This window comes from Platichthys flesus, chromosome 5, assembly GCF_949316205.1.
Source record: "Platichthys flesus chromosome 5, fPlaFle2.1, whole genome shotgun sequence".
Lineage (NCBI taxonomy): Eukaryota > Metazoa > Chordata > Actinopteri > Pleuronectiformes > Pleuronectidae > Platichthys > Platichthys flesus.
Window position 1 is genome coordinate 9,140,818 of NC_084949.1, and position 27,703 is coordinate 9,168,520.

Consider the following 27,703-nt stretch of genomic DNA (forward strand, 5'->3'; position numbering starts at 1 on the left):
TGGTGTGTATTTGCATTTTTTGTAAAGTGTGGGCACTGCTACAGCACAATAAATTATTAGTAATGAACTCAGTCTTAAAAACACTATGAACATGATATGTACTGTTAAGATACAGGATTTTTTTTACAAACATGCAAATAAAAAAAATTCTTGGGACATTAATCTAACTGTACGTTAAATAAAATATATTTTCAGTCAAAAAATAAATACGCAAGCACCTTGAAGTTGCCTGAAGGAGAATATTAGAGCAATAAATCTTAAATCTGTGTTCCTTTTATATGTTAATATTACCCATTAAATAATTTTTTCAAAATGAGAAAAAGCAGCATACTTGGTGGATGGTGGAAACAGCAGCACCGAAGATGGATTTGTGATTGTGATTTTGAGAGATGACAGAAGAGAGCACCAAATCCCCACAACACAAACTGAGAGGTGTTTTCAGGCCGGTGCCTCCCCATCGAAAATCATCAGACTATTTCAGATTAGAACCACGAGTCTCATCTGCATATACACATGTATTTACATTACACGCACACACACACACACACACACACTGTACCCAGCTTTCATTGTACCTGTGTACACCTCACTATAATGGCATAGATATGTGTTTAAAACTAATGAGGCACTTGAGAGTTTTTGAGTTGCTCAGTTTTTAAAATGCTGAGTTAATTTTGTACATAGTTTAGAAGAACTGACAGTTTTCTCATCGGTTTTGTTTGCGTCTTCCATTTATGTCCAGCACTTTCCCCTGTCTCTGCAGAGTGGCTTCACTCAGTTCCCATTATTCAGAATTCCCAGCAGCCTCCTGGGGTCCATGCCCTGCTGCTGAGCCATCTTCTGCACATCGAAGCCCAAGTGCTTCAGGAACTGGATCACGCTCATCTCCTGTCCCGTCAGCTGGTCCCGGATGGTCGGGCAGGTCGGGTTGCAGTGAGGCCACGGGCAGCTGTCAATCAGATGCTGGGGGCAACCCCTCAGGGGCGGGGTATTGTGCCTGTGGTGGCTGTGGTTGCCGTGGCTGCCGTTGATGTGGAGGTTGTCCTGGAGGCTGCGGTCCCAGCAGTGGAGGGCGCGGGGCAGAGAGGTGCCCTTCACCTGAATGTCCATCCAGTAGCTGGGGGCGGGGGGACACAGGGACAGAGGGTCAAAGGTCGACGAGACCGACTCAGAAGAAACAGGATATACTTTGATGTTTGACAATTTCAACTCTCGCCCCTCAAAATGCTGCAGAAATCATACTTATTATCACTCTATGAATTGTTTTCACACTAATTTGTATTTGAAGTACCTCTGCCAAGATTTCACCCCTGTCCGTTTGTTTGCTTGTTTTTAAGCAAGATTAAACAAAAAGGATTTCCATGACACTTGGTAGAAGGATGCAGTATGGGCCAGGGAAGACCCATTACATTTTGGGAACTGATATCTACGGGTATGTATGTTTGGCCTTGGCAGCAGCTACTGAGTGACATTCTGGCTACTTGATTCTGCTAGATGTAGACTTAACCATCTGTTATTTTCTCTACAGATAGTGATTCTTTTCAATTTGATAAAAAAATACTGAACCAAAATATTTGTACAGCACTATTATGTAGTAGTATGACAACTACTATGAGTACACACCCCTTGTTGACTTCACAAAGGCTGTATGTTTACCTAGGCATAACAAACACATTTGACCGCATTTGCAGTTCCTATAGTTTATTTCTATAATATATTTGATCTTTTATATTTATTATATATTTTATATTTGATTAAATAGGGATGAGTTAAGTTTTAACAGTTCTCCATTCATTAATCTGACAACCTGTGTGTATAGAATCAATAACAGAATGTCAGTATAGTTTTATTCACTCACCTTCTGGTTATGAGCTCATGAGACAAGCAGGCCGGAGCAAACATCGCCCTGCCAATCAAAACACAGAACCACACATTTAACAGAAGTAGCTTTATTGCAAGTTCTTCTCTGTGTGAATATATGTTTGCTTGTGTAGCCTGGTGTGTTTGTGTGTCAGTCTTACGGTACGTCCCGCAGCGTGCGCCTCAGCTCCTGCCCCAGGGTCTCTATGTACCTCCACTGGGCCTCGTGGACGGGTTGTCCCGTCAGGTGGATGTTGTCCACGGTCAGCTGGGCCTCATCAAACAGCCACTGCACCACGAACACTGGGCCTGGACAGGAGAGGACGTCTCCGCAGGTCAGACTTTCTACAACTCACCTGCCTTTGTCTCTAATGTCTGCATCAGCCTTATGGAGAAGTTCAGGGTGATTTCTCACTCACTTTTTAACGAGGGGTAAACTTTATATCCAAAGAAACATTTCCACTCCTCTCCAACATGGGCCTGTCCGCAGCTTTCAGGCACCACCCCGCCCCAGTACCTGCACAAGACCAAAGTATCACTAAACAAATCCTAACCTCCTCTGTCCCTCCCCCAGTCTGCAGATCCATCACCATCTCTGCCTTACCTGACACCTCTCTTTATGGCCTCAGTGGGGGCACAGCTGATGGTGTCCAGGCACTCTGTGAATTTGTACTGTTTGTTGTCCAGGAACCATCCGGAGTCCGCCAGGCCCCTCACCTGCACCCCTGTGTAGCCATGTGACTGCAGCTGCTCAGCAACATGGTCCACATTCAGCAGGACCCCTGTGCCGCCCGCACTAGTGACAGGAGGAGTCTGATTAGAGAAGTGCACCTGAGCAGTTGTCTTTGGTAACAACACACACTCACACACCCACACACACACACACACACACACACACACACACACACACACACACACACACACACACACAGTTTGTCCAGGACTGACCTGCTTCCTGCAAGAAGAAGAACCTTGGCGTTGTCCAGACCCTTTGTCAGCAGCTCATTCACCACCTCCTTAATGATCAGTGACCCCATGAACGCATAGTCACCTGTCAGTAAAAATATTGTTTATTTATCAGCGTATAATCAAAAATCGGTAATTAGTAATGTAACGTATGATTTCTCACTCAGCTGAAAACGTATTATGTGTGTGTTATGTTATTCATTGGTATCCAAAAAAGTACTATATAATATGACATTTCCTCGTAAGTTATGGAGGAAGTTCAAAAGGAAATGTCTGTCATAGATGAATTGGATTTGTTTGATCTCTAACTCTTCTATTCATTTGCCCCTTTCCTCTGCCTTGTCATTTCCAAGACATTGATCATTTTTTCTATAAATATCTACAACCAGAGCCACACAAGCTCACACACTGAGTCACGTGTCGTCTCATTAACTGTGTCTTACTGTGATGTGTCTTTGGGGTGGCTCCGCTCCACACGTCACTGGAGCAGTATGGGATGAACCTGCAGAAGAGACACAGCGACACAGACGCCGTGGAATCACATGTAAAGTCAACATGACACAGCTGTACAGAAAGTAGACAAGTAAATATTGTGTTTAGTGTTAGAAGATACAAAATATAGGACTGTAGGATGCCAGTCATTGTGTATTTTTCGTTTTCTGACAATAATAAGTTGCTGCTACAACAAAACTACATTTTGATGATGATTAACAAAATCAGCACCAGCCGACTTACCATTATAAATATTAAACATAAACCATTAACAGTTAAAATTGAGTAAAAGCAAAGAAATGGTAGATGGTAAACACTTGCTGCGTAGTAAAGTCCCTTTTACATTGCAAAATTATTGATACATTCACTTTTTAAAGTTTTTTAAATACAATATTACCTCTGTCAAATAATAAATCCGTAACCACTCTTCTATTTATTCAAATCATATAGCTCTGTAGTGTAGCACAGTGATCACAATGAGTTTCACAAATTGAAAATAGTCATATAAAGCACCAGTATGTGAAAAAATGAAAACAATACATGAACATAAACACTTTACATTAATATGGCCAACATTAAGATTGACATGTGGTACTTTCCCATATATGTGCACCCTACACTATCACTGAAGTAAGTGGAGAAAACTGGATTAGTTGAGAAATTTAAGCAGAACACAGGAGCGTATTAACTCTAAACTGAAGAGGAGATGTGAGCCCTTACACGATGTTGGCGTTCCACCAGTGCGGGTTTTCCTCTGGCTGGGGAGACAGAATTCCTGTTCCTGTGAAAAACACATGAGATCTATCACTTAATTTTACTTTCTGCACAAATGTGCTCATCACAGACTCAAAACCCATAGTGACAGAAAAGGAGATCAAATGCTTGAGGCTACTTGTTAAAATTCACAGACCTTGATGTGTGTGTGTGTGTGTGTGTGTGTGTGTGTGTGTGTGTGTGTGTGTCTGTGTGTTTCCCTGTGGTAAACAAGTCATTAAGTTTCTCTGCTCTGGTCAGCAATTACATGCAGCCATTGAAGAGCTGTGCGGCTACTGCCCTGGCCACCAGTGTAAAGTGTACACAGAGAGGGAGCTGGAGGCCAGGAGTCATAAACAAACAAGGGGTTCCCTGATGGATGGAGGAAAAAGAACCAGAGAGTCTGACTTTAAAAGATTAACACAAACTCAGCTTAAAAGGAAACATAAATAGGTCAATGAATCTCTTCCATTCAGGGGAAGTTTCTTTTTTCCAGAGGAAGGCAAAAGGCCCGCGGGGGCTGTGAGGAGATTTTTCAAGAGCTGCACAAACGTGTAACACTTTCATGTGTGTTTGTGCATATGTCACAGAGTGCAATGATTATGCAGTAAATAATGTGTTTGCTTTGTTACCTGTTCTGGTTTGTGGCCACTCGGTGGAGCTCATCAGTCTCCTCATGGTCTCATACCTACTGACACAGGTCTGCCTGTTGAAACAGTACCATCCACCTGACCAACACACACACACATACACACACACACAAAGAGACTTGTTAACAGGTTAAGGACAGCTGTCTGTCACTGTGTTGAGCACTGTCTGTTGTTCAGTATCTGCTTCATTTCTCACCCTCTAAGAACAGCAGCCACCTCTTGCTTCCTTTCGACTCCTTGATGTAGTACCTGCAAGAGAACACCAAAACAAGTCACTGAGTGTGTGTGTGTGTGTGTCTGTGTCATGCACACACAGACATATACAGAACAAGCACAACACAAGTGCTGCGATTGGGATGCTACGTTTGATGCTGACAAGAAAGAAAGATTTGGGCTCTGATCACTTCACTAAACATCTCTGCAGGATCCTGTTTCACCTCTGAGCTCTAATTGCTTATAAAAACATGAGAAGAGGAAAGTTACAATGCTGTTAGTAGAAGACACACTCACAGCAATGACAGCTTGGGTGATGTAATGGATCCTCCTATTCACACCATATCACAATGGTTCATTTGATTCATGATTTAAATGTACAGTAGTTAAAACATAATTGGGAACACAGTGTCTGATTTAAAAAGTAATATAGTGTCTTTTACTACTGATGCAGAGGAATACTGCAGGGATGGGCCTGTTTATTTTGAAGTACTTTCCTCCTTGTTGTATTCTAGCTGCTGGGAATAACAACAGAAATCTGTCAAAGCCAACCTGACTTTAATAATGTGCGAATGTCTGAAGAGAGAATATTGCGTTACGCATAAGTCTATGGCTTTGGTCGCACTGTGCGCATCCATCTAGTGGACTAAACCACAATTATTAAGGATCTTTAATGATTAACATAAAAAACGTATTCAGTTCTCAATCTATGTTTGTGTTTTAAATATTAGACCTAACAGCTTTGGTCCACCCATAACAGATGTCATCTCTGCAGGGAAGAAAAGCAGAAAGCTCGCATGATCTATTGCTCAGTGGCAGTGCGCACTGCGCGCTCTCTCTCTTTCTCTGTCTGTCTGTCTGTCTCTCTCTCTCTCTCTCTCTTTCTCTCTCTCTCTCTCTCTCTCTCTCTATAATCGGAGCTTTTGATTCTTCCTGGTTACAGCCTGAGGGACACGGGGACGAAGGCAGTGAACTGAGTGACACAGGTGGATGTTTGGTGCAAAGAAGCGCAACTAACTTTCTGGGTAACGCCTCCGTAGGTTTATCCAAAATAAATCTCCAGGAAGAATGACAGCTGACAGGCATTTTAAATAACACTTATGTTTTAGGTTTAGACACTTACCCTGCAGGCGACCCATCATTGCACGTCACAGACGCATTCTTCAAAAAGTGCAGCTTCATGTCTTGCTCCAGTTTCTGCGCAGAGCACGGGTACAGCGACTGCGCCAAGTTCTTAATCTGCACCATGAAGTTATCCATGTTCCCCTCCACGGCTGTAAAGTCTAAAGGGAAGCTCTCTGCTCCCTCCGCCCGCTCCCTGTACGCATGAGCCGGCTGCTGCTGCTGAAGCTGCTGTTGCTGCTGAAGCAGCTGCTGCTGCACCCGGCGAGCTTGCGCTCGCCCGCCGCGCACTCTCCTCGCCTCCACCGGTGCGCTCAAGTGGAGGAGGAGCAGCAGGAGGTGGCAGGAGCGCACCGCGGACAGACCGGCAAAGCCTCTCGCTACACAACGGTCCTGCATCTCTATTACTGGAAAACGTCTCTCGAGTGGATGTGAGCGGTCTGGATCAGACACAGCATGTCCTAATGCAGAGATGGGGTGTTGTTTGAAAACGCACGGATGCCTCTTGGAAACGATCGCTCACGCAAGGTGTGCTGAAAGACGGCAGGTCAAAGTTCTCCATGGGGCCTCACCGTGTTGACAGCTGTTTTTTGTTTGTTTTAATTAACCCCAAATTAAGCTCCTGCATCATTTCAAGTCCCCAAATTGTCTGCGCCTCATCCAGTAGGAATGCGTCATTACGCGCGCGTAAATCCGTCATTAACCCCCGCTTCACCAGTGCAGTGGTCGACCTGTTGACTCTGGGTTCTGGTCCTCACGAGCAGCGGAGGAAGAAGGGGCTTTATACTGAAACCCCCCCCCCCAAAACAACCCTCCTCCCTGCCCCGTGCTTCTCACTTCTCGTGCCAATCGTTATTATCGTTGGCTGGTGCTCCTGGCGGGGCGTCGGTCTCTCACCAAGAGCGCGCGTATGCCTGGCACGCCCCTCCGCTCGGTTCGCTCACACACTCGATCCCTTTGATGTTGGGCTCATCAAATGACCACGCTGCCCTTTGAAGTGTCGCCGCTGGACATAAGGATCCGCTGCAGACACAGACAAACATGATCAGGCGCATGTTTTGCGGTTCCCTGGTGGAATGTGCCCAAAAAGGAAATCCGCATTGTGGCTTTTGTTTGTGGTTGGCCAAGATATGTTTATAGGAATGAGTTGCGTGACTTATACAAGTTGTGGTAGTGTGCCGACACATGGAATTAACTATGAAGGCTATTGATTATCATCTCTCTCTTTCTTTTTCTCTCTTTGAGTTGAATTTTTCCATGGCTTGACTGTGACTGTGTGAATAGATGATGTCCCCACATTAGTAATGTCTGGCCTACACACACACTCACAGAGACTCACACTTACACACATGCACGTGGAAACACACAAACACACACACACAAACACACCACTCAATGAACTGCATCATATCTCTAAAAATGATTCGACCTCTGGTGATCATCCATACCCCAAGAGTAGATTAGCCGTAGTAAAAGTCAGTCTCTACCTCTCTTTTGAGCGTTTTTATTTATTTTTATTTTGAACGTGTCTCAAACTGAACCTTTTGGAGGAGTAACATTAAATCAATGAAGTATCTCCTTAGAGTCATTATTTCCGTGCAGCGATATCACTGAACCTTCTTTATGACAGTTGAAGTGTGATAATGTTTTCATCAGATAATACACTGCCAGTACCATGGCGCTGGCTGCTGTTGTTTGGTAAAACGTTTCCAGACACTTTTGACTGTTTGTCTTTTTGAAGTTAATTGGCCTCATCCTCATCTAAGGCCTTATTTGTGTATTTGAAACAACAAAACACATTATGAAGAAGAACTCAAATGGTTCTGATTGAAGCCATAAAAGATCATAACCACTTTCAGCATCCACTTTAAGTCTGACATTCAGCAACATGCTGCCATTAAAAGTTTGTTTCCAAACTCTTATAGGTTTTTACAAGTAAGTAAAAGCCCTCTATTTAATATGCATATCTGTTTGCTATTCATTGGTCTGTGATCAAAGTCTGTTTTTGTGAAAACGTGTAGAACATTATAAACTCCCAGCACAGATGCCTTCATGTGCTTGAATTTCATTCAGGCAAATTTTGGAAGTTCCTATCCTGCTGAGTTAGGAAGGAAACAGATTGTTTGTTTGCTTGTTTGTTTATTCAGACGGCGGCTATTTCCCCCCAGAACTGAATTCTGGGGGGAAAGAGCTGAATTCCCATCACTCTCTCTCTCACTCCAAGGTGGACTTTTATATGTGAGGTGGTCGATGGGTCAGATGCAGGCGTTCTGAAGCTCAGACCTCACACCTCTCCATCTGTTGGCACCATGTGTCCTGTCGTCTGTCCGCTCTGATTCCAGCTTTGATCTGATTGGAATCTTTCTGAGGGAAAACAGCCATGATTCTGTACATTTCTTTGCATATGGCATATCATGTATGAAGTCATCCATATGGGGAACAGATTGGAGATGTTTTTGGCAAATTTACAGACAGGATCTTTTCTGTCTTGTGTGGGTCACTGTGCATGAAGTGGAAAGGCTTGTTTAGCCAGATTAGCGTGACTACATATATATATATATATATATATATATATATATATATATCTATATCTCTCTCTCTATATATATATATATATATATATATATATATATATATAGAGAGAGAGAGAGAGAGAGAGAGAGAGAAAATCATATATATATACAGTAAATGTTAAACGTTTCATCATAATTAGTTAAGTGGACATAAATCAAAGTTTTTTCATTGAACAAACTCTTTTAAAACTGAAATAAATAAATAGTTTAATCTTCCTTGTATTGTTCGCATTTTTTTCAAATGTTATTGTTGTTTAATTGTTTTTATTCTCTTGTGAAGTAACTTTGTAACTAATTAGAGTGACCTAAAAATAAAGAAGGTGATGATTATTATTATTATTGATCGCATGTGAAATCAATGCCTCATCTTAGTCCCCTAGAATTTATCTGTTATAATCTGTATAACCCATACAATTTAGCTGAACTGACCCTTTAAATCATTGTGACGGTTTAGAGTCAATAAAGTTTTTTCAAACAAACACTGTGACGTCACGGCACACAATGGCAGCCAGCGGTACAGCTGTGACGATCCTCACTCCAAATGGGAGACGAGAAGCATTCAAAGTGGCTCCAAACACCCCGTTACTGAAGGTAACTCGTGTTTACTGCACGTTACACGTTGTCTGACATTAAAACGTGGTTACAGTCTGTTCGTCAGTTTTCCAGCGCGCGAACTGTTCTCCTCTGAGCTAGCATGTTCGGCTAGCAGCAGCTAGCCAGTGACAGATCAGTTTCTGATGAAACCACAACATGAAGCTGCTTTGTGTGATGAACGTTGCTCTGTGTCACCCGCAGGTGCTGGAGGACGTGTGCAGAAAACATGGATTCAACCCAGACGATTACGGTTTGAAGTGAGTGAGGCTGACAGTGGGTTCTTGTAGCTGTCAGAGTGCTGGTACATGAGCTGAATGAGTACTAGCCTCCAGTCGTCAGTGTGTAATGGACGGGTTGCCTCTTAAAGTTGTATTTCCGGGTTTATATACGTCCACAGCTGCTGTCACAGTCATGACGTGAACAAAAATGTAACTCTATGTCCCTGGTGACAGTAAATATATGGGTCTGTGAAAATGAAACGTTTCTTGTAGCCAAATGACCCCTTTCGTCGTGTCTGTAGTGTAGAACAGGTAAATTGGCAGCTTATGTGCAAAATCCTTGTTATATTTAGAAGCCAACGTGTTTTATTCCTTGTCAATAGACTGTTATTTTACTTCATGCCCATGACTGTAAAAACAATCCAGTACGTTTAACCAGTTTAAATATCTCTAAGGCAGTGATATTATTAAACCATGTGTGTGAACTGAATCAGGTTTAGTATCTCATGTGTGAGATGTAATGTTTGATAAAGCAAAATGTGTTTCTTATTTTTAATGCACTGACCTAACTTGCTCTCAGTGCCTGGATCCTTTTCTTTTTCTTCTTAAGCTTTCAGCAGTTCTAGATGAGAGATATTTTGGTTCTTCTGATTATCAAAAAGCAAAAAAAGTATTACATGGTGATGCTCGCATATTTCACCTCTGTCATCATCCAACGACAGGTTTCAGAGGACTCTTATCGACCTGACGCTGCAATTGAGGTTTGCCAACCTGCCCAATAATGCTAAACTGGAAATGGTTACAAGTACAAGGAAACAATCTGCAGCCGAGAGCCAGGTTAGTTCCAATATAAGACGTGTGAGTGTGTTAGTGTGTGAGTGAGTGTGTGAGTGAATGAGAGATGAATCGGGACAGAGAGTATGATAGCGGTGTCAAATTGTTGTGGCTGATCACATTATAATGACATAATAGTAGTAACTGTATTATTGAATAACAATGTGTAACATTTTCTGCTAATCAGAGCACAGAGGTGTGGTTTCCAGGTCTGATTTAGTAAAGCATGAAACTGTAAGTTTTCCTCATTAGCACATCTCATTGAATTGGATCCATACATAGTCCCTTTGTTAGGTGTCATTTAGTTATGTAGAAATGTTAAATATGTTTGAAATACTGTATTGGTTGACTGAGTCAGTATGGACCAGCAAACAAAAGAAAAACAAACAGACACTCTCCAAGTCTCTGAATGCGACTGGAGGGATGAACAGCAATTTTCCTAAAGACTTACTCACTTATTTGTTGTTTTGATTATGGTGGTGAATAGAATAAATCTTTTATAACACTATTATAGTGACCAAAAATTATCATGGTTATCAACATTATATCATTATTATTATTATTATTATTATTATTATTAAATGCTTCAAAATTGCTGTTGTTGAATTATGATTGCTATTATTTCTGTTATTATTCTCTTTCACACACACACACCCACACACAACACTGTTTCTACTGCTGAAAAACTTAAAAAAACCACTGTTGGAATTTTAAATGAGAAAAATGTGTTATGTGCATAAACTATGTAGCATGTTATCATGTCTAATGGGTGAGTAAAGCCACATGTTAATCACAGCAGCACAAATATGTGAAGTGTAGTTACAAGATTTGTTAACTCTGAATGCTTTAGTTTAATTATTGAAAAGGGATGAGCATGTTAGACAGACTGACTAGGATAGTTAACTCTTTTGATTTCAATGTGTTTTGAAATGATCTTTCTGCATGTTATGCAGACAAGGTGACCATCTTCAATCAGGTTTCTTTCAGGACTCTTATAAAAGCTAAATATGATCACACTTCAGACTTAGTCCGACGGCTGAAAAACATCTGGAGTGGTGTAAACGCCTTCCACCATGTTTTCAGTGATTGCTAATAAGCCAACATTACTGGATGCACAGAATTTGGTGAATGTTGAGCAGTATTTTTTATTTTTATTTAGTAGCTAAACACAGTTTTTATGATAATTTCTATTTGAAACATTACAGTTTTTAACAGAGAATTTCACTTTGAAACTTCAAACTGTTTCATCTGTAGTTAGAGCGCTGTAGTGATGTGTTAAGATCTAGTTGCTGTGAAGGCCACAGTGTGTAGATCACTAGTCAAACAATGTGCCTATTTTAGAAGCCTTTGTATTCAATTTTTTCCTAATTTATTCTCATGATTCATACTCAATATCCCCTATAGTGACTGTCACCTAAAGATTTAAATTCTGACAGGTGTGAAGAAACCCTGTATAAAAATGCAGAGAATCTATGCCACACAGAAACATGGGCACAGGTGCCATGACAGCAGTGTGAGAGAACTTTAAGTTGGCCAAAACTAAAACCGACCAAAGAGGACGTATCAGTTGGAAAGAAAGGAAATTCCTCTTCGTCAACAACGCACATAATACCCATAATTATCTCTGGGGAAAAACATCCCAGATGATATGTATCCTGCAATTTCAAAATCAATATTGTTCCAATATTATGGTGTTAGGTCTTTTTACTGTCATTACCTGAAAATGGATGAATTCTCCATCTGTGCTCTCTGTCTCTGATTTGCATCCAAAAACACTTTGTTGTAGTGAGCTGTAGTTTCCTATGACATCATGGCATCATAATCTGAGCTGTTAAATCCCGGCTGGGTTTGATCTCTCGTTCTTATTCATTTAATGGATGGTTGAGCATTGATACCTCACAGATATGATGCACTCAGACTTCTCACCGTTGCACCGTACAGATCCTCACACACAGAGTGTTAACGTCAGCCAAGCCGGTGTACAAGAGAGTTTCATGTTTGACCGTTTACAGCCATGGCGCTCATTTCATCTCTCCCGGTGTGCCGACAAAGACATTCAGCAGGTTATTGTGTGCTGGACTACGTGGTTGCTGAGTAAACACAAACAACTTGTTGAGTCACTCAGACAAAGAAAGAACAACACCAAAAATGTCTGATGTCTGGGGTTGCTCTTCGTCAGACGGAGACAGGTCCAGATGTGCAGCTTAATCAAGTTTGATTTGCAAAGAATTGTTCTCCTGCATAATTGACTGAGATTGTTGAGCCAAGAGCTACGAAATAGGGAGTTGATGCATAATATAGTGCATTTCCTTTTTTCTGTAACTTCTTTCACACAATCCTACAATATGAAATGTTTGAGGACCAGTTTTTATCCACTTTTCTAATGAGTTCTATTCAGCTGGACATATGTTTGAAATATGTGTGTTTAGCTTTTTTCTTCTTATTTACTATTTTATAAGTTGAGTGAATATATTTCCATGGATGTCCGTGATTTATCTCAAGATTCATAAATTATTTCCTGCAAATCAGTGGAAATGTCAGAAAAGAAGTTCAATCTTGCAATTTCATAGAAGTGATTAAATTTTTTTCTACATCTGCCCCTTTGATTTGCTGTGCGCCAAAATGAATTGGGTTCTTCCTTAGAACAAGTCCCGTCCTTCGAACAACGTAGAAATCCATTCAGTCGTTTTTGCGTAATCCTGCTGAGAAACTAACCCACAGGACTGGGTTCAAAGCATGTCCTCTTTGGTAAAGGATAACAAATCTAAAAATCATGTGGCCTTGGATTCGTTTATGATATAATTGTGGATCAGATCCATTCAGGACACATCTGTCACATCTTTATCACACCATTACAGTTCCTACACACTGGATGTAGTAACGTTAGAGCCGCTGCTCAAGAGATCATTTTGATCTGTGTGTGCAGTCTATTTTTGTCTTTCACATATAAAATACAGTTGTGGTTTCATATCCCTCAGGTGCGGATTGCTCTTCAGATGGAGGACGGCTCTCGGCTCCAGGGTTCCTTCTCCTGTGGACAAAGTCTGTGGGAGCTGCTCACACATTTCCCTCCGATAAGGTGTGTGTGCTGTGCATGTGCAAAGTTTCTGTCTGTGTGTCTGTGTGTGTGTGTGTGTGTGTGTGTGTGTGTGTGTGTGTGTGTGTGTGTGTGTGTGTGTGTGTGTGTGTGTGTGTGTGTGTGTGTGTGTGTGTGTGTGTGTGTGTGTGTGTGTGTGTGTGTGTGTGTGTGTGTGTGTGTGTGTGTGTGTGTGTGTGTGTGTGTGTGTTTGCGTGTTTTCCTTGACTTTCCAAAAGGTGAAGGTGGTCATTGTGCAGGAATGAGTTCAGGCAACGCTGTGTTAGATACCATGCTTTCTTCTCACCACTCGTCTTCTGAAGTTTGCTCTTTCCCACACATCACCACTGCTCATTTAAACACACACACATGCAGCTGTTACTCAGTAGTTCCAGCTGTGAGGTCCCAGGTGCTCAATTGCTGTCCAGCCCTCATCTCATCTCTATTAAATGACATCACTCCGTATCCTAATCCTTTTCCAAGGAAGTTACACTTCCATGAAATTAATTTTAGCTCCACACCAGCGTAAGAAAAGCTCTGGGAATGTTGTGAAGCAGAGGGGTAAGCTTAGATGTTTCAGAAACAATAATAAAACGTTTATGGTTCAGTCAGTTTCTACACGAGATTGTGCACACATGGTTTACACATGCAAACAGCATGCCACTGCTACACATGAGGTTTTGTTGTAAAGTCACAGAAATTGATTTCCCTCAACAAGAGAGTCTCTCCTGTGTTTTGTTTACTCACAGCTTAAGCACATAAAAATCAATCATCATTAATCTTGATATCTCTTTCTCATCCTGTCACCAACTTATTCCAGTGTTTCAGGGCTGTCGGAGTCAGGATCCACTCCTGTATGTGTTTACATGAGAGATGAGGTATGGAAGGTTCCTTTAACTCCCTTTTCATGACATGGAACATAGGTTTTATGGTAACACAACTGGTTGTGTGTGTGTACATGTTTTAGGTGAGTGGGGAAGAAGCACTAAAGAAGACCACACTGAAGTCACTGGGTCTCACAGGAGGAAGTGCCATTGTCCGGTAACTTGCTTGTTTTAAATCTTTTACACGCGTTCTGTGTGCTTTTAATAATGATTTATTCAAAAAACTAAGTCAAGTTTGAAGTGGGTTCTTATCATGTAAACTAGAGCCTGACTGATGTTTTTCTTTTTAAGGTTTTTACTCAAAAAGGACAAATCTCTTGGAAAGGAAGATGACAGAGAAGCCATTGAAACAGCTGCTATTCCAACCAGGCCTGTTGCCAAGGAAACCCTCCATAGCACATCATCACAGCCCGATCCTGCTTCATCACATCCAGTGACGTCAACAACAGCCGAGCAAGTTAAAAATTCGAGGCCTGATAGCCCAATGGATACCCGGCCTGTGCCAACTCCTGCCTCTGTTGCAAGCTCACTTCCTGTTCAACAGGAAGTTCCTGTAAAACAGAAAGAGGTTCTGAACCCCAAGGATGCAGTACGGCCAAAAGTCGCCCCTGTGGAGAGAAGTGTCTCAGAAAATGATGGCGAGGAAGCAGGGCCATCAGGACTAAGCTCTCATGCATCTTCATCTGCGTCCCCCGCTCCCCTAGCCCCATTCATCCCCTTCTCTGGAGGCGGTCAGCGCCTCGGGGGTCCAGCGGGAGGAGCAGTCGGACGATCACCGTCTTTGTCCGCTCTGGCAGTGGAGTCACCCAAAGCCAAGAAAGCCAAATCCAGCCACGGTTCGGGCACCAAGGTGAGACTTCTCAGTACAAGAAGAGCGAATCAAGAAAATCTTGTTTTAGGATGATTTGATACTGTTTTCTGAGCGAATGAGGGCTTTTGAACATGTAACAAATTATCAAAGTTATCTTTTAAGTGAAAACCTGGCACAGAGCTCATTTTTTAAGTAATGAGGTTGATTCCAAAACCAGTAACAACCATGCAAATATAATCATATAATTTGAGGGTGTGATCCTCTAACAGCTTCATAGCTAAACAGCTAAATAAATCATATCTTAAACTGAGCTTAAAGGAAAGATTGTCTAGTTATTAAATTTATGAAGAGTCATCGCTTATATCTGAGACTTCGAAAGATTATTTTTTTCTGTTTAATAGTGGACAGTGTAGAAATAGACTGGAAATAAAGCTCAGCTTGAATCAATATAACTTTAAAAAATTCCTTTTCCCCATTGACAGATTTATCTAGATTCCTTTTTTTTAGGATTAAAAGTTCATAGTTTACCGTTGGACAAAAAAGACAAAAAAAGTCTCCTCACATGTTACAGGTTAAAACTTAAAGGCTTTTCTGTTCCTTTCATAGGGTCATGTCACTGCCAACCAGCCCGATGACGACATGGATCATGGGGAGGAGTTCCTGGAGGTAAACATTTGTGTCATAAGTTTCTGCTCTTTAAACTCCTTATCTACTTCTCGTTTTATGGATTTCCAACTTGAATGGACAGACATTGATATTTGTAACTTATTATAATTACAGACATAACCAGGACATTTCAGGGTGCTTCACATGTAACCATCAGTGTCGTCTTTTTTCCGTCTCCATCCTTTCATTCTATGACTTTCTCTCTGCAGCCAGTGGAGAGGGAGCCTCTCATCTACCACCTGGACTCCATGTCCCGTAAGTCTGCGGACCATAGGGATCTGCCAGACGAGTTCTTTGAAATAACAGTGGATGACGTGCGGAAGCGCTTCGCCCAGCTGAAGAGCGAGAGGTGAGGAGGAGGATGTGAATGGAGGTTGTTGACGAAAGGTCAGAGGGCTGTGTGTGATAGTCAGTGTAAATAATTTGTTACTGCTGAAACACATCCAGACAAAACATGATCCCGCTCTGTTTGTAACAGATAATTAGTCAGTTTGGCGTTTGGTCCTGCGGTGTTTGGTCCATGTATAATCTTTAATTGCAGAATACCATAGCGATGATGATGAGAGGCCATAGGCAGGGAGAGTGTCGGGCATGGCTGTGTGTGTTTTGAAGTTTTTATTTATTGTGAGTTTGAAGTTTTTTATTTATTTATGAGAGCTTCTTCAAAACAGATGCAGGCGAGTTTACTCTGGATGTGATTGCTGTAGACCACAGCTGCTGAACCATTGTGTGTTGGTGTTTTCAAGCATGTTCTCATTCATAAGACACAACGCACACTTCAAAAGCTTCTAAATTTGTCATACAGGGAGCAATTGGTAAGCTGTTGTGTGTAGATGTTTACCTTCCAGCCATCACCCAAACACCGTCAGGTCGAGACCCCAACGTGTACATCCTTTAATCTCCTTTTATATTGACTTAGCTGGCTGCATCATGCCGACGCTACTACTGTTTGAGTGACTACAATTACCAAGGGGGGAATTAAGCCGACCACAGCAATTCATTTCTACCGCCAACACGTACACACACATATCCGGCCACACAATAGTCAAGGCAGAAGAAGAAATTTCTCCTCTTTCTCCTCTCTGTTCATCTTTTATATAACTGTTATTAAAACCTGCATTTGTGTCTCACAGCTCATTTCATTATAACCCGGTCCGTCTCTTTCTGTAGGAAGGTTTTGGAGGAGGCTCCACTGATGACTAAATCTCTGAGAGAAAACCAGATGAAGGAGAAGATGTACAGATATCCCAAAGTGAGTAAGAGACAAATAAATAGCGACCAAGTCTTTTGCTTGTGTGAAATGCACCGATTTCACAATGAACACTCTTTGCCTGTGTGCCTCCAGGTGGTCCTGAGGGTCCAGTTTCCAGACAGACATGTCCTACAAGGCTTCTTCAGGCCCCTGGAGACAGGTGTGTGCATTTCCTTTTGTGTGTCTGTGTATGTTTGTGTATGCCATGTGGAGAGTGTTCATTTCAGCTGGCTAGCCACAGGTATGGCAGCAATGTTCAAGCTACTTGCGGCCTCCTCACCACATGTATGCGCGTAGCCACACCAGAGTGACAGAGAGACAGAAAGAATGAGACAGGTCTGTAATTCCAGGGATTAGATCCATCTCAGCCCCAACAGCAACAACACAAGCAGCACAACAACAAATTGAAGGGAAATTCCATCAGAAAAATATATTTTTCTCAACTCCACACAGTTTGTTTGTTGATGCATAATGATGCATGTCCCATGTGTTTTCTGTCCAGTTGATACAGTGAGGAGCTTTGTGAGGAGTCATCTGGAGAATCCTCAGCTTAGTTTCTACCTGTGTAAGTTTCCTTTCATTTCAGAACATCATCAAGCACCAGCATTTACTATGTAGCATCTTTGGATAGGTTTAAACGTTTCATTGAATTATAGTTCTCTCTATTTACACTTTGTCTATTTACAGAATAGTCCTGGTTTATTAACTCAGGCCTTGTACTTATAGCTTTGACCAATTTTCTTCAGTAATGATAACATTGCACCCATCAGAATAATGTTGCAGCAAGTAGCGGTCAGATAGTCAGACAGGTTTTAAACACGCAGATGAATTATCAACACTATCAATGAATAATGAAGAAATAAATTAATATGTTGAAAAATGCCCTTTGTTGAACAAAATAATAGACAAATTCCTGAATCAGCCCCCTGATCCGGATCTGCCCCAGAGTTTAATGGGTTCCTCCCTGGGTTGCTTTTATTCATTGTTTCCTAAATAAAGAAGTTGAATCTGTTCAATGTTCCTCAGCATTTTTAATAGATGACAACTGATCATATTGTTTTGGGAAACCCTGAAGTTTAACACACTACATGTCTACATCAATAATTTCTGTCCATTTTCTAATAACTGTGACAAATATACATTTCCATTGGTTCTAGGATTCGTGTTCATTAGTAAGAATGTTCCCAGTCCAGTCTGTAATTAACCCAGTTTTTGCTTTAAAACTTTGTTTCAGTCATCACACCCCCAAAAACCATTCTGGACGACCCTTCAGCTTCACTTTTCCAGGTAAGAGACCTCACATTGAAGTTTTGAGTATGAAGACATCACTTTACCACATCACACTGCGTTTTCAAACTAAAATGATCTCTTTCCACACAAGCATTTTTCCAACATTTCAATTTTACCACCCATCCGCATTACCACTCGCATGTTCTAGGTATGTGAATGCAAACAGGAAGGCATGTGTGTTCCACTTGACATTGGAATTGTCCCAGATTGCTTGAATAATTGTAAAATTCAGAATTTAACCGTACAACAGCTGTTAGCAAAGACTACAGTTAGCAAGGCTTCTAACTGATTATCCATGTTGTGTTCTACAATGGTAGCCGAGGCTAATGCAAGTTGTTGTGAGTGTCTACTTCATTGTTTTCAGACGTCTTAGTTTCTAAGACTAAAGTGCTGCCCAGGAGTTTTCTAACTAAATCAGGGAGCAGCTGTCTTAACGGCTCAAATACTTTGGAGACACCAGGCGTAGCTGTAGCAGAGTTGATGCTTTTTCAGATTAAAACATAGTAATTTGGATGTAGCATCAATCTCCAAAACACAACTATTTGACTCACAGTTTTGTTTTGTTTTTTAACTTGTCCTCCTAAAGGCTATTGGACCCCACAAACATAGTAGGCTACTGGTTTTCAGACCTCATGACTAAAGTAAAAGAATCCCATGCATCCACACACACACACACACACACACACACATGCACAGACTGACTGTAAAATGTATCTGCTGGTCGCTCTCTCCTCTTCAAAGCCTTAGCACATTCCCATTCTCCCCCTCTTCTCTCGCTCCTACACACTCTCACACTTGTTCCCCCCCTCTCTCCACTGTCCTTGACCCCAGCTGGGCTTGATTTTTCCCAGGCTGGCACATGGGGTTAATACAGGCCCCGCTTTGATCTTGACACGCACTCACACACACACATACACTCGGAGCAATGGGCAGCCTTGATGTTTTGTTGCTTTCGAGTTCAGAGCAATCTGCACAGTTAGAATCCAGAGCAAAGAGATACAAATTAAAAAACATAAAAAGTTGTTCTCTGGTACACACACACACTCTTATAATTGTTCTGGCCTCGCAGCAGCTTAATTTGCAACATCACATCAAATTGAGATAAGGGGACAAAGATGCATCAATTTAACTTAAGCTTAATAACCTATTCATGTCAAGTCAACGTGCATTTGATCTTTGCTTTAATGCCATAATTAATAGTCACATTGACTGATGCACTAAAGAGTGCTCAAGTCCCACCTTGTTATATCGTGGAACCTGAAGCAGACAAGTGGAGAAGTGGAGGAATGAGGTGGAGGAAGAGAGAGTCGTTTCAAGTGATGTATCGTGTCGAAGTAAAGTTCAGCTCCTCAGAGGGACAAAAGATAATGATGGTGAAAAGCTCACTTTAAAATGGGTGTTAGTGTGCGTGTGTCCTTCTGGTGCCACCTTTTCTGAATCCAATCTGATGCTGTGATGTTAGTCATCTGTCGCTTTGTTTTTCATGTTTTTGTCCCTCTTTGAACCCTCTGTGTCTGTTTTTCACTACACGCCCCTCTCCTGTACCCCAACTACACCACCCCTACTATCCCTCTCTTGTGCCCCAGCCCCCCTCCACCCCTTCCGTCGTCACCACCATGTCTCTGTCCATTAGGGACTTAAAAGCATTAAATTGCATAAAAACAAAATCTTTATTCCACTTGGTGTCATGTCGTGCACACACACTTTAGTCTGACTCCATTTCCTCATCAATACATCAATCTCTGACACACTCAAAGAATCTTTTTTTATTTTTTACATAAAAACACATGCTTATGTACTATGTCTGTCTCTCACTCATACACACACACACACACACACACACACACACACACACACACACACACACACTAATCACTTTGTATCATGTCAAGAAAGGAATGTTTCCCAACCCAGAAGCCCTTTGATACCAGGCGTCCCCTCCCTCATCCGTGTCTCCCTCTGTCCTCCATCAGGATTTGCTCTGCCTCGTTTTCTTTTTCTCTCTTCATTCCTCTCTTATATATTTTTCATGCTCTCTCTCTCTTCTCTCCCCCCCTCTCCCTCTCTCACACAGACACAAACACACACTCACACACACACAGATCTTGTTCTGCTGCCCTGTCGTATGCCGACTGGAAGTGTGGCTGCCAGAGTTATCAGGATTGCAGGAATGTCCGTAGTTTCACTGTAACACATTGTTTCCTGCTCACAGGACTGTGATAATAGCAATTAGGCCAGCACGTCCCAATTTAGCAACCAGTTAGTGAGGTTAAAGGGGGACAAAGACAGAAAGGACATCGTGCGTGCATGCATGACAGGTTGTGGCGGAGGGTAAACCCACCTAATCCCAGCCACGGTCATACCTTCTCTTTTTACACTGCTGGTTAGAAACAGCTTGGGGATAAGATTCCTGGAAAATGTTTCACCGGCTTTACAGTACCAACAACTTCTGATGTTGTCGGCGGACAAGACCAATGATGCTGTAGCTCACCGTCACCAGCAGCTCCCATGTATTAGGTAACTAAGCTAACATTAGATCCAGGATATGGTTCCAAACGCAGGCTCAGGCCCGCTTTAATGTTTCAAGCCAACTGATTTAGAGAGAGGAATCTTGTAATTGTCATCTCTAATGAGCAAATGAAGGCTTCATATGTGATAGTGTTAGAGAGCAAATCATTTGACTAGGGCTGCCACTAACGAACATTTTTCTATCGATAAATCTGTCAACTATTTTACAGATTAGTCGATTAATCTAAACGATTCATTTTCCTCCAAAGAAATCGAATGGACCCTTTCATTTAATTTCCTTGGTGCTGCGCCAGGAAAGCCAGGCTAACCCTATCCTAACCCTGACCCTATCTTTGTGTGGTTCACATGGGCTGCGATGTCCTAGAGTTTTGATTTCCCCAATTTTCCCAATCACATAATTAAATGTCCCCCTCTTCCCATCCACTACAAGCACACAAGCGGATAGACAGAGAGAGAGAAAGAGAGAGAGGGGGGGGGGCTATGAAGACCATCATCATTTACTCCCAAACCAGTACACTGAACGGGTTACATACACCAACAAGCGGAGAAAGCAGAATTGGTGTTTGACTGGGGCTGAGAAATGTGTGTTCCATGTGAACAGCCAGGCGCCAACTTTATGGTTCTAAAAATATTATATAACCATATGAGATTATACTATGATGCACCACATCCAAGAGGTTTATTAAGTCTTGTGTCCGCTGGTGTTCTCAAGCAGAAACTCACTCAACTGCTCATGTTTTACATCTGTTGAAAAGCTGTTAAAAAGTGTTTTATCATAAAGGTCTGAAAGTGCAGAGGACGACTGCACCCGGCGAACATCAAACTGCTAACATGAGGTCATCAATCAAACAAAAAAAAGATACATGGGTGAAGTTTAACACACAGGGACTCAGGGTAGGTGCCTGTTTTGTAAAACTGACAAATCAATGTCCAGAGTTTCTGTGAGAACCATCATTGTATTGATAAGGTAATAAACATCAATATAAAAAATGGCAATGTTTCCAAATGCTAAACGGTCTGTGTTTTATACAGATCATTTCTTGTTTGATGACCACTCAAAGCACTTAACAGTGTTGCCATTTATACAGTATATACAGTATCACACATTACTCACACACTGCTGGCACAGCCGTCAGGGGCAATTTGTGTTTTCAGTGTCCTGCCCAAGGACTTCTTGGTTAGTGGACCACCCGCTCTACATCCTGAGCCACAGCTGCCCACATGCTAAAATGTTGTTATCAAACTCTTATGATAGATATGTAATTTAATTAATTACAGTGTAACCACAAGCTATAAATACAAATATAATACATATTCTACATATTAGAATGTAAATGGCTATATTTATATATAATTTATAGTAAACATCATCATGAGGCGTATTTGTTCAAAGGTTGTTTTACATCATGAAGATATATATATATATATTTTTTAAACTATTTAAATAAATGCAAAGAATTTGGGATCTGTCTCTGGCCACATGGTGACGACCAGCTGAAACGTAGGGTTTGTATTAACCACAACATTTACTCAACATTGTGCTTCTGCTGACCTGATAATCTGAATGTGTGCATGAGCAGGAGATGAAGTTGTTCTTACAACCACTGTCTGCTCTCTGTTTAAATCAGACATGTGCCCCTCTTGCCTGCCTGTCTGTCTGTCTGTGGTTCTACCTCATAATTGTACGGTTGATAATATCAGCCTGCGACTGGTCCATTATAACCCTTAAGACTATCACTGGAGAGGAGTTTTGTGCTTGAGGGGTGAAAGTGTTTTCACAAACCATTTGATTGGCGCTCATTTTGTGGTTTTGCTTCAAAGAACCATGGTCTCTGCTTCAGATCCCCGAGCAATGAATCATCCCCAGAAATCAACTTGACTTTGTGTTGGATGTGGCGGCGGCACTTGGTTTGTGTGCAGCAGGAGCCACTTTTGTTTGGATTTTTCTGTGTTTTGCATAAATTGACTCGTGTGCCAAACATTTTTGAAGGCTTCTGTTCATTTCTCCTCCTCCTCCTCTCTGTCTCTCTCTCTCTCTCTATCTCTCTCTCTCTCTCTCTCTCTCTCTCTCTCTCTCTCTGTCTGCAGGCCGACTTGTTTCCTGGTGCAGTGGTTTATTTCGGCTCCGACGATAATACAGGTCGTTAATGGGGTCTCTTCTTTTCTGTCGCATGCCGATTTGAATTAGATACTGGAGTATTACAAAGGAATGTAGTATAACAGAACAATAGCTAATGTTGTGTTTGTGCCTGTTTGTTTCCTCCACAGATTTTTACATAAAGAGGGAACTCCTTCAATCCTCTGTCTCAGCCTTGCAAGCAAATGAGACCATTGCAAGGTATGCATTTCAAAACGAGCGCCTGGCCATGTGTGTATATTTATATTTTTTTAAATATATAAATATATATATATATATATTTATATAAGCACTTGTAGCCTGCGGCTACCGTCCTATTTTCCTGTCACAAAGCTGTCATCATTGGAATGCCTTTGAGGTTCTGCCTAAACAGCAGGTGTCCTTATGCACCCTCATTTCACACACACTCACACACACACACACACACACAGTTTTCCACTCCTTCTAAAGATAGTGCCCATTTCCCTAATGTGACCCCCCCTCCCCCCACCTGTCGTCCTCTTGCTTCTTTAACAAGGTCATCACTCCTTCTCGCTTTTAGATCTTTATCTCACTTTTTTATTTAATTTCTGGCTCAGCTCCTCTTCCAATAGATAATGGTGCTTTAAATACTTACAGAAAACAAAAAAAAACATCCTGCAGTTCCTTGTGACACCTTAAAAATGTCCACCTTTTTCTTTATACCTTTTTCTACCTCAGCTGCATGATCCAGTCCCCGACGCCCTCCTCCAGCTCTGTGGACTCAGAGGAGCCGCTGCCTTCCCCAGAGCAGATGTCAGACACCAGTGGGCCCACTCAGGATGAGCAAGACCCATCCGCACCCACCCAGGCGGCTAAAACAACCAGATCTGACCTGGGGAAAGTGCCCAAGTGGCTCAAGCTTCCAGGTGAGGACAGGACACGTGATGTTATATGTTGACAAGTGGTTCTTTGCCAGCTCGTTTTCACACTGTTTCATTTTTCCAAAGTATGAGGTGCAAACAGGAAGTCATATGAGTGTCAGACCACACCAAGTCAAGTCACCTCTCGTCATACTAGACATCAGTAACACTTTTATACCTGACTACATTACACAAACAATATAAGACAAACAACCCATAATGCAACACACACTCTGCACTCCGTAAAAGTTGCTTTATTGAGAAACTCACAATTTAAGTTCCTGCCCTGGCATTAATTAAACCCCTTAAATGTGAAAAGCGAACGTTAATTTTTTTTCATGAAATGAATGAGATAAAGTGGTTTGATTGAAACTGTCCCCTGGTAAAATATTTGGAAAATGCCCAGGTGAGAATACAGCACGAACATTTCTCGGACATTTTAAATGAGCGAGTTGCCGTGTTGATGATGTTTCTAATAGGTGATGGACAGGGAAGATGAAGAATACAAATGTAAAGAGGAGCCATTCAGAAAGAAGACGTAGACAAAAATCACAATAATGAAAATGAGATTTGAGAGTTTTTGTTGATGAGGGCTCATGTCTGTGTTAATGTGCTGTAAACAAAAACAAGTGCTTTCCGTGGTGGAACTACCCAGCCCTGATGGTAACTGATTATTTCACCTATGTCTTACTCATGTATAGAAGTAACACATACATGTGGACATGGTTCAGGGGTCAAATAGTTCAAGTGTTTGCTCTGCTTTCCTTTTCAACCTCAAACCATCTTCTCAAGACCGGAGGAGTGTTCCTTCCTATTGTTAAGTCTGCACCCCCGTTTGATTGACAGCTTTCCCACCAGCCCGAATAAATCAAACATAGCAAAGAAGTAAACACAGCAGACCTCATTTGAACCGCACAAAACTCACTAGCTCTTAAAACACTCGTTAACACACAACAGAAACAAATCTATTGGATCAATTCTGTCGAGAAAGAACAGAAGGCTTTTAACCACACGATTTTTGTCATGGTAAAAAAAAAACACAAACACCAAAACCACATTTCATGAGAAAAAGCTTCTTGAAAGCAGAATTCTTCGTGACTCAGAAGATAAGGATGCGTGTTTGGATGAACCAATTGGTTCAGATCGCCATCCCCTGCGGCCCAGAACACCACTACAGACACTCGGAGCCCAGGGAGAGATCTCACTGCTCAGGCCACATCACACAGCACGAGCCCCTGTGGTTTGTTCAGGCACGGTGCTGCTCTGGTGTTCTATTCTAGCGTTTCTGGTAGTCACCACTATTGATGGTTTTGTTTATAATATTGCTCAATTTGCTGTGTGTGTGTCTCTGTGTCTGTGTGTGTTCGTGCCCGTATCTGTGTTCGTGCCTGTGTCTGTGTGTGTGCCCCTCTTAAGAAAGTTGTGGTTGCTTTTTCTTCATGAGGAAAGTTAAAAGGAAAAGTCTGAGGGGGGGGTTTGAATCTGGAATGACGGACTTCATGTGTGGAACCCTGCGGATGACACACACACACACACACACACTCAACAGACTTCCACACACTATTTGAGACTGTGTGTCCTTCCCCGAAATTGTCCTGCAGTGTAACCTGTGTTAAATGATGTGCACTGGAGGATTTTTGAGATCTGAGCTGATACACTCCCGTTCTAGGACCATCTGCCGACCTTCTGGCAAAATCAAAAAATGCTCCTTATCTTCCCGAATAGAACGTTCTGCTCCTTCCTGCATTATGATGATGGCTCTTGTGTCTGTGCTGTGATGACAGGATTTATTACACATCTCGTGTTGCAGTGTTTTTTTTTTTAAAAGCAGCCGTCTCTGGATGATACAGTGCTTGCTTTCAAGATGGTTTTTAATGGGTATCCAGTGTCAGTGTTTCAAATTCAGTACGGATTATGAAGCAGCACGCAGAGTATATACAGGATTTTCCTGTACCATACATTGAATACAATAAGTATAAACGTTCCTGTTGAAAGTAGCTGTTTCTTTTGTATTATACACATGAAGTATGACAAAAGAGTATTAGGGCCACTTAAAATGAAGCTAATCAGAGATTGCAAGAATGAAGTCATAATTATAGGTTTCCCGTCATGTTAGAGGTGGAATATCAGTCTGTCACCTGCATTAACTTCTGAAGTTTCTCTTAAGTTAAGTTTTCACGAATTCCAAAATACTCCATCTGTTAGCTCCTCAGATCCACGTCATCATAAATATCAGGACTTTGAACAGATTGTGCAATAAACTGTCTCTATTCTGAAGAAAGAGCTGCACAGTGAATTAGTGGAAATATATCTTAGATGGAGGAGGAAATGTTTGGTGGTGGTAGACTGAGGTTATTGTTGGTATTCAAAGAGGTTTAATAGTTTCTCAATAAACAATGAGATTTGTTCAAGATTTTTGATCCAGAAGGAGTTGATTTCTTACAAGCACAGGTTCTCCTTGCTGCTTAATTCCTAAGAACATCTTTTTTTCTTTAAATTACGAGTGTATTTTTCTAATATGACTCTTTTCTTAAATCTCAGCATTATTCTCTTAATCTCTGATTTTTTTTAAATTCCGGAATTACCCTGATACTCCATTGTACAGAGGAGTTTATTTCATAAATAGACATTGGCTGGATGCAAACAATTTAGCAGAATATGTGGCCATTGTCTGTGCAGAGATCTTTGGTTTCTAGCTAATAAACAAAGAAGTCCTGGTATGATACCTTCATCCCTCCATTATCTATAGCGGTTATCTTTTTGACATTTGGCGAGAAGCAGGGACACCCTCGACAGTTTGCCAGTGTATCACAGGGTCAACCAATGGTCACTATAGAGTCTCCAATCGTCCTAACCCCAATCTGCATGTTCTGAGGGAGGAAGCTGGAGGAGACACGCAGACGCAGGCAAACTCTACACAGAAAAAAAACCTCTGATGTTTATTCATTTGTGTTTGTTTTTCCTGCGCAGGTAAGAAGTGAGACTGTGAGGACCGACCACAGACGTCTGAAGAGCTCTGCTTTGCAGGCTGAGAAAAGCACTTCCACCTTTGCTGCGATTCTGAAAAAGCCTCAACATTGTGACAACAGTGGACTTAATCCTGACGCCTGCGCTTAATAGTTTTTCATAAAGTCAAAGTAATGAACTGAGTATCTGAGTGATAAAGAGAAATTGCCATGAAGTTTGATGCTGTTTCATTCCGGTTGAGCGTGCTGAAGAGGCTGCTGTTATTCAGCAGCTGAAAACATAACAAAGTGAATAAAGATTGTTGAATTAAAATGCGGCTCACGTTGTCTTAGCTTGAAGTTTAAAGTTACATTTATTCTTGACAAAGAAAATGTCACCTTAAAGGTCCACCTTAATAAAATATAGGTGAAAGGGATCTATTGGCAGAAGTTAAATATAAAATCATCCTAGTGATGTTTTTACTAATGTGTTTCATCTGAATCGTACAAATTGTTGTTTTCTTTACCCTGGAATGGGCCATTTATATTTTAAATACTATATATTCACATCTGGAGCCGGACCTCTCTACAGTGGCCGCCATGTTTGTCCAAAGTGGACAAACTAAACACCCTCTGAGTGACAACTGAAGGCAACAACAGGAATCTGATGTTTGCAAGGGGAGGGTGAGGTGAGGTAGCCTGAGGTTGTCATACTCACAAAGTCAGAATGTGAGTCTTGGCGTCGCCTCCACGTTCTCTGTTCCTCTTTCAAAATGAATGCGCTGTCGATGTCTTCTAAAACAGACTCAATGGCAGCATCTACACATCTCAGCAGCAGAAATGTTTGAGGAAAACAAAGTTAACCCAAGCGCTCTTTGATGACGGAGTTGATCATGTAACTGCTGATCACATATCTATGGTTGATCATCTGTCCATCATCGTATAAAGCCCGCCCTG

At 41.6% G+C, this 27,703-nt stretch overlaps 2 protein-coding genes across 2 annotated transcripts; one reads left to right on the forward strand and one right to left on the reverse strand.

The window, feature by feature from the left end:
• Positions 1-143: 143 nt before the first annotated feature.
• On the reverse strand, positions 144-6,683 carry notum1b (notum, palmitoleoyl-protein carboxylesterase b). The gene is made up of 11 exons (XM_062388724.1): positions 6,058-6,683; positions 4,918-4,970; positions 4,704-4,799; positions 4,039-4,099; positions 3,270-3,328; positions 2,809-2,911; positions 2,465-2,656; positions 2,280-2,377; positions 2,022-2,169; positions 1,859-1,906; positions 144-1,117 (listed from the first exon to the last, which is right to left on the reverse strand). Exons 1-11 carry the CDS (start codon positions 6,453-6,455, stop codon positions 775-777), a joined length of 1,599 nt encoding a protein of 532 aa, XP_062244708.1. The 5' UTR covers positions 6,456-6,683; the 3' UTR covers positions 144-774.
• A 2,433-nt stretch (positions 6,684-9,116) lies between these two features.
• On the forward strand, positions 9,117-27,080 carry aspscr1 (ASPSCR1 tether for SLC2A4, UBX domain containing). Its single transcript, XM_062388725.1, has 17 exons — positions 9,117-9,220; positions 9,425-9,480; positions 10,164-10,278; positions 13,254-13,354; positions 14,172-14,229; positions 14,319-14,392; positions 14,527-15,085; positions 15,653-15,712; positions 15,922-16,061; positions 16,883-16,964; positions 17,058-17,124; positions 17,467-17,529; positions 18,199-18,251; positions 22,872-22,923; positions 23,052-23,121; positions 23,620-23,807; positions 26,772-27,080. Exons 1-17 carry the CDS (start codon positions 9,131-9,133, stop codon positions 26,780-26,782), a joined length of 1,839 nt encoding a protein of 612 aa, XP_062244709.1. The 5' UTR covers positions 9,117-9,130; the 3' UTR covers positions 26,783-27,080.
• Positions 27,081-27,703: the final 623 nt, after the last annotated feature.

Excerpts from the sequence above, each read along its gene's own strand:
- notum1b (XM_062388724.1), bottom strand. The coding sequence starts at position 6,455 with ATGCAGGACCGTTGTGTAGCGAGAGGCTTTGCCGGTCTGTCCGCGGTG. Across the intron at positions 2,912-3,269 it reads CACCCCAAAGACACATCACA|GTGACTATGCGTTCATGGGG; the intron begins GTAAGACACAGT and ends TTTTACTGACAG. Across the intron at positions 2,170-2,279 it reads AGTTTACCCCTCGTTAAAAA|GCCCAGTGTTCGTGGTGCAG; the intron begins GTGAGTGAGAAA and ends TCTCCTGTCCAG.
- aspscr1 (XM_062388725.1), top strand. The coding sequence starts at position 9,131 with ATGGCAGCCAGCGGTACAGCTGTGACGATCCTCACTCCAAATGGGAGA. Across the intron at positions 15,086-15,652 it reads GCCACGGTTCGGGCACCAAG|GGTCATGTCACTGCCAACCA; the intron begins GTGAGACTTCTC and ends TTCCTTTCATAG. Across the intron at positions 15,713-15,921 it reads ATGGGGAGGAGTTCCTGGAG|CCAGTGGAGAGGGAGCCTCT; the intron begins GTAAACATTTGT and ends TTCTCTCTGCAG.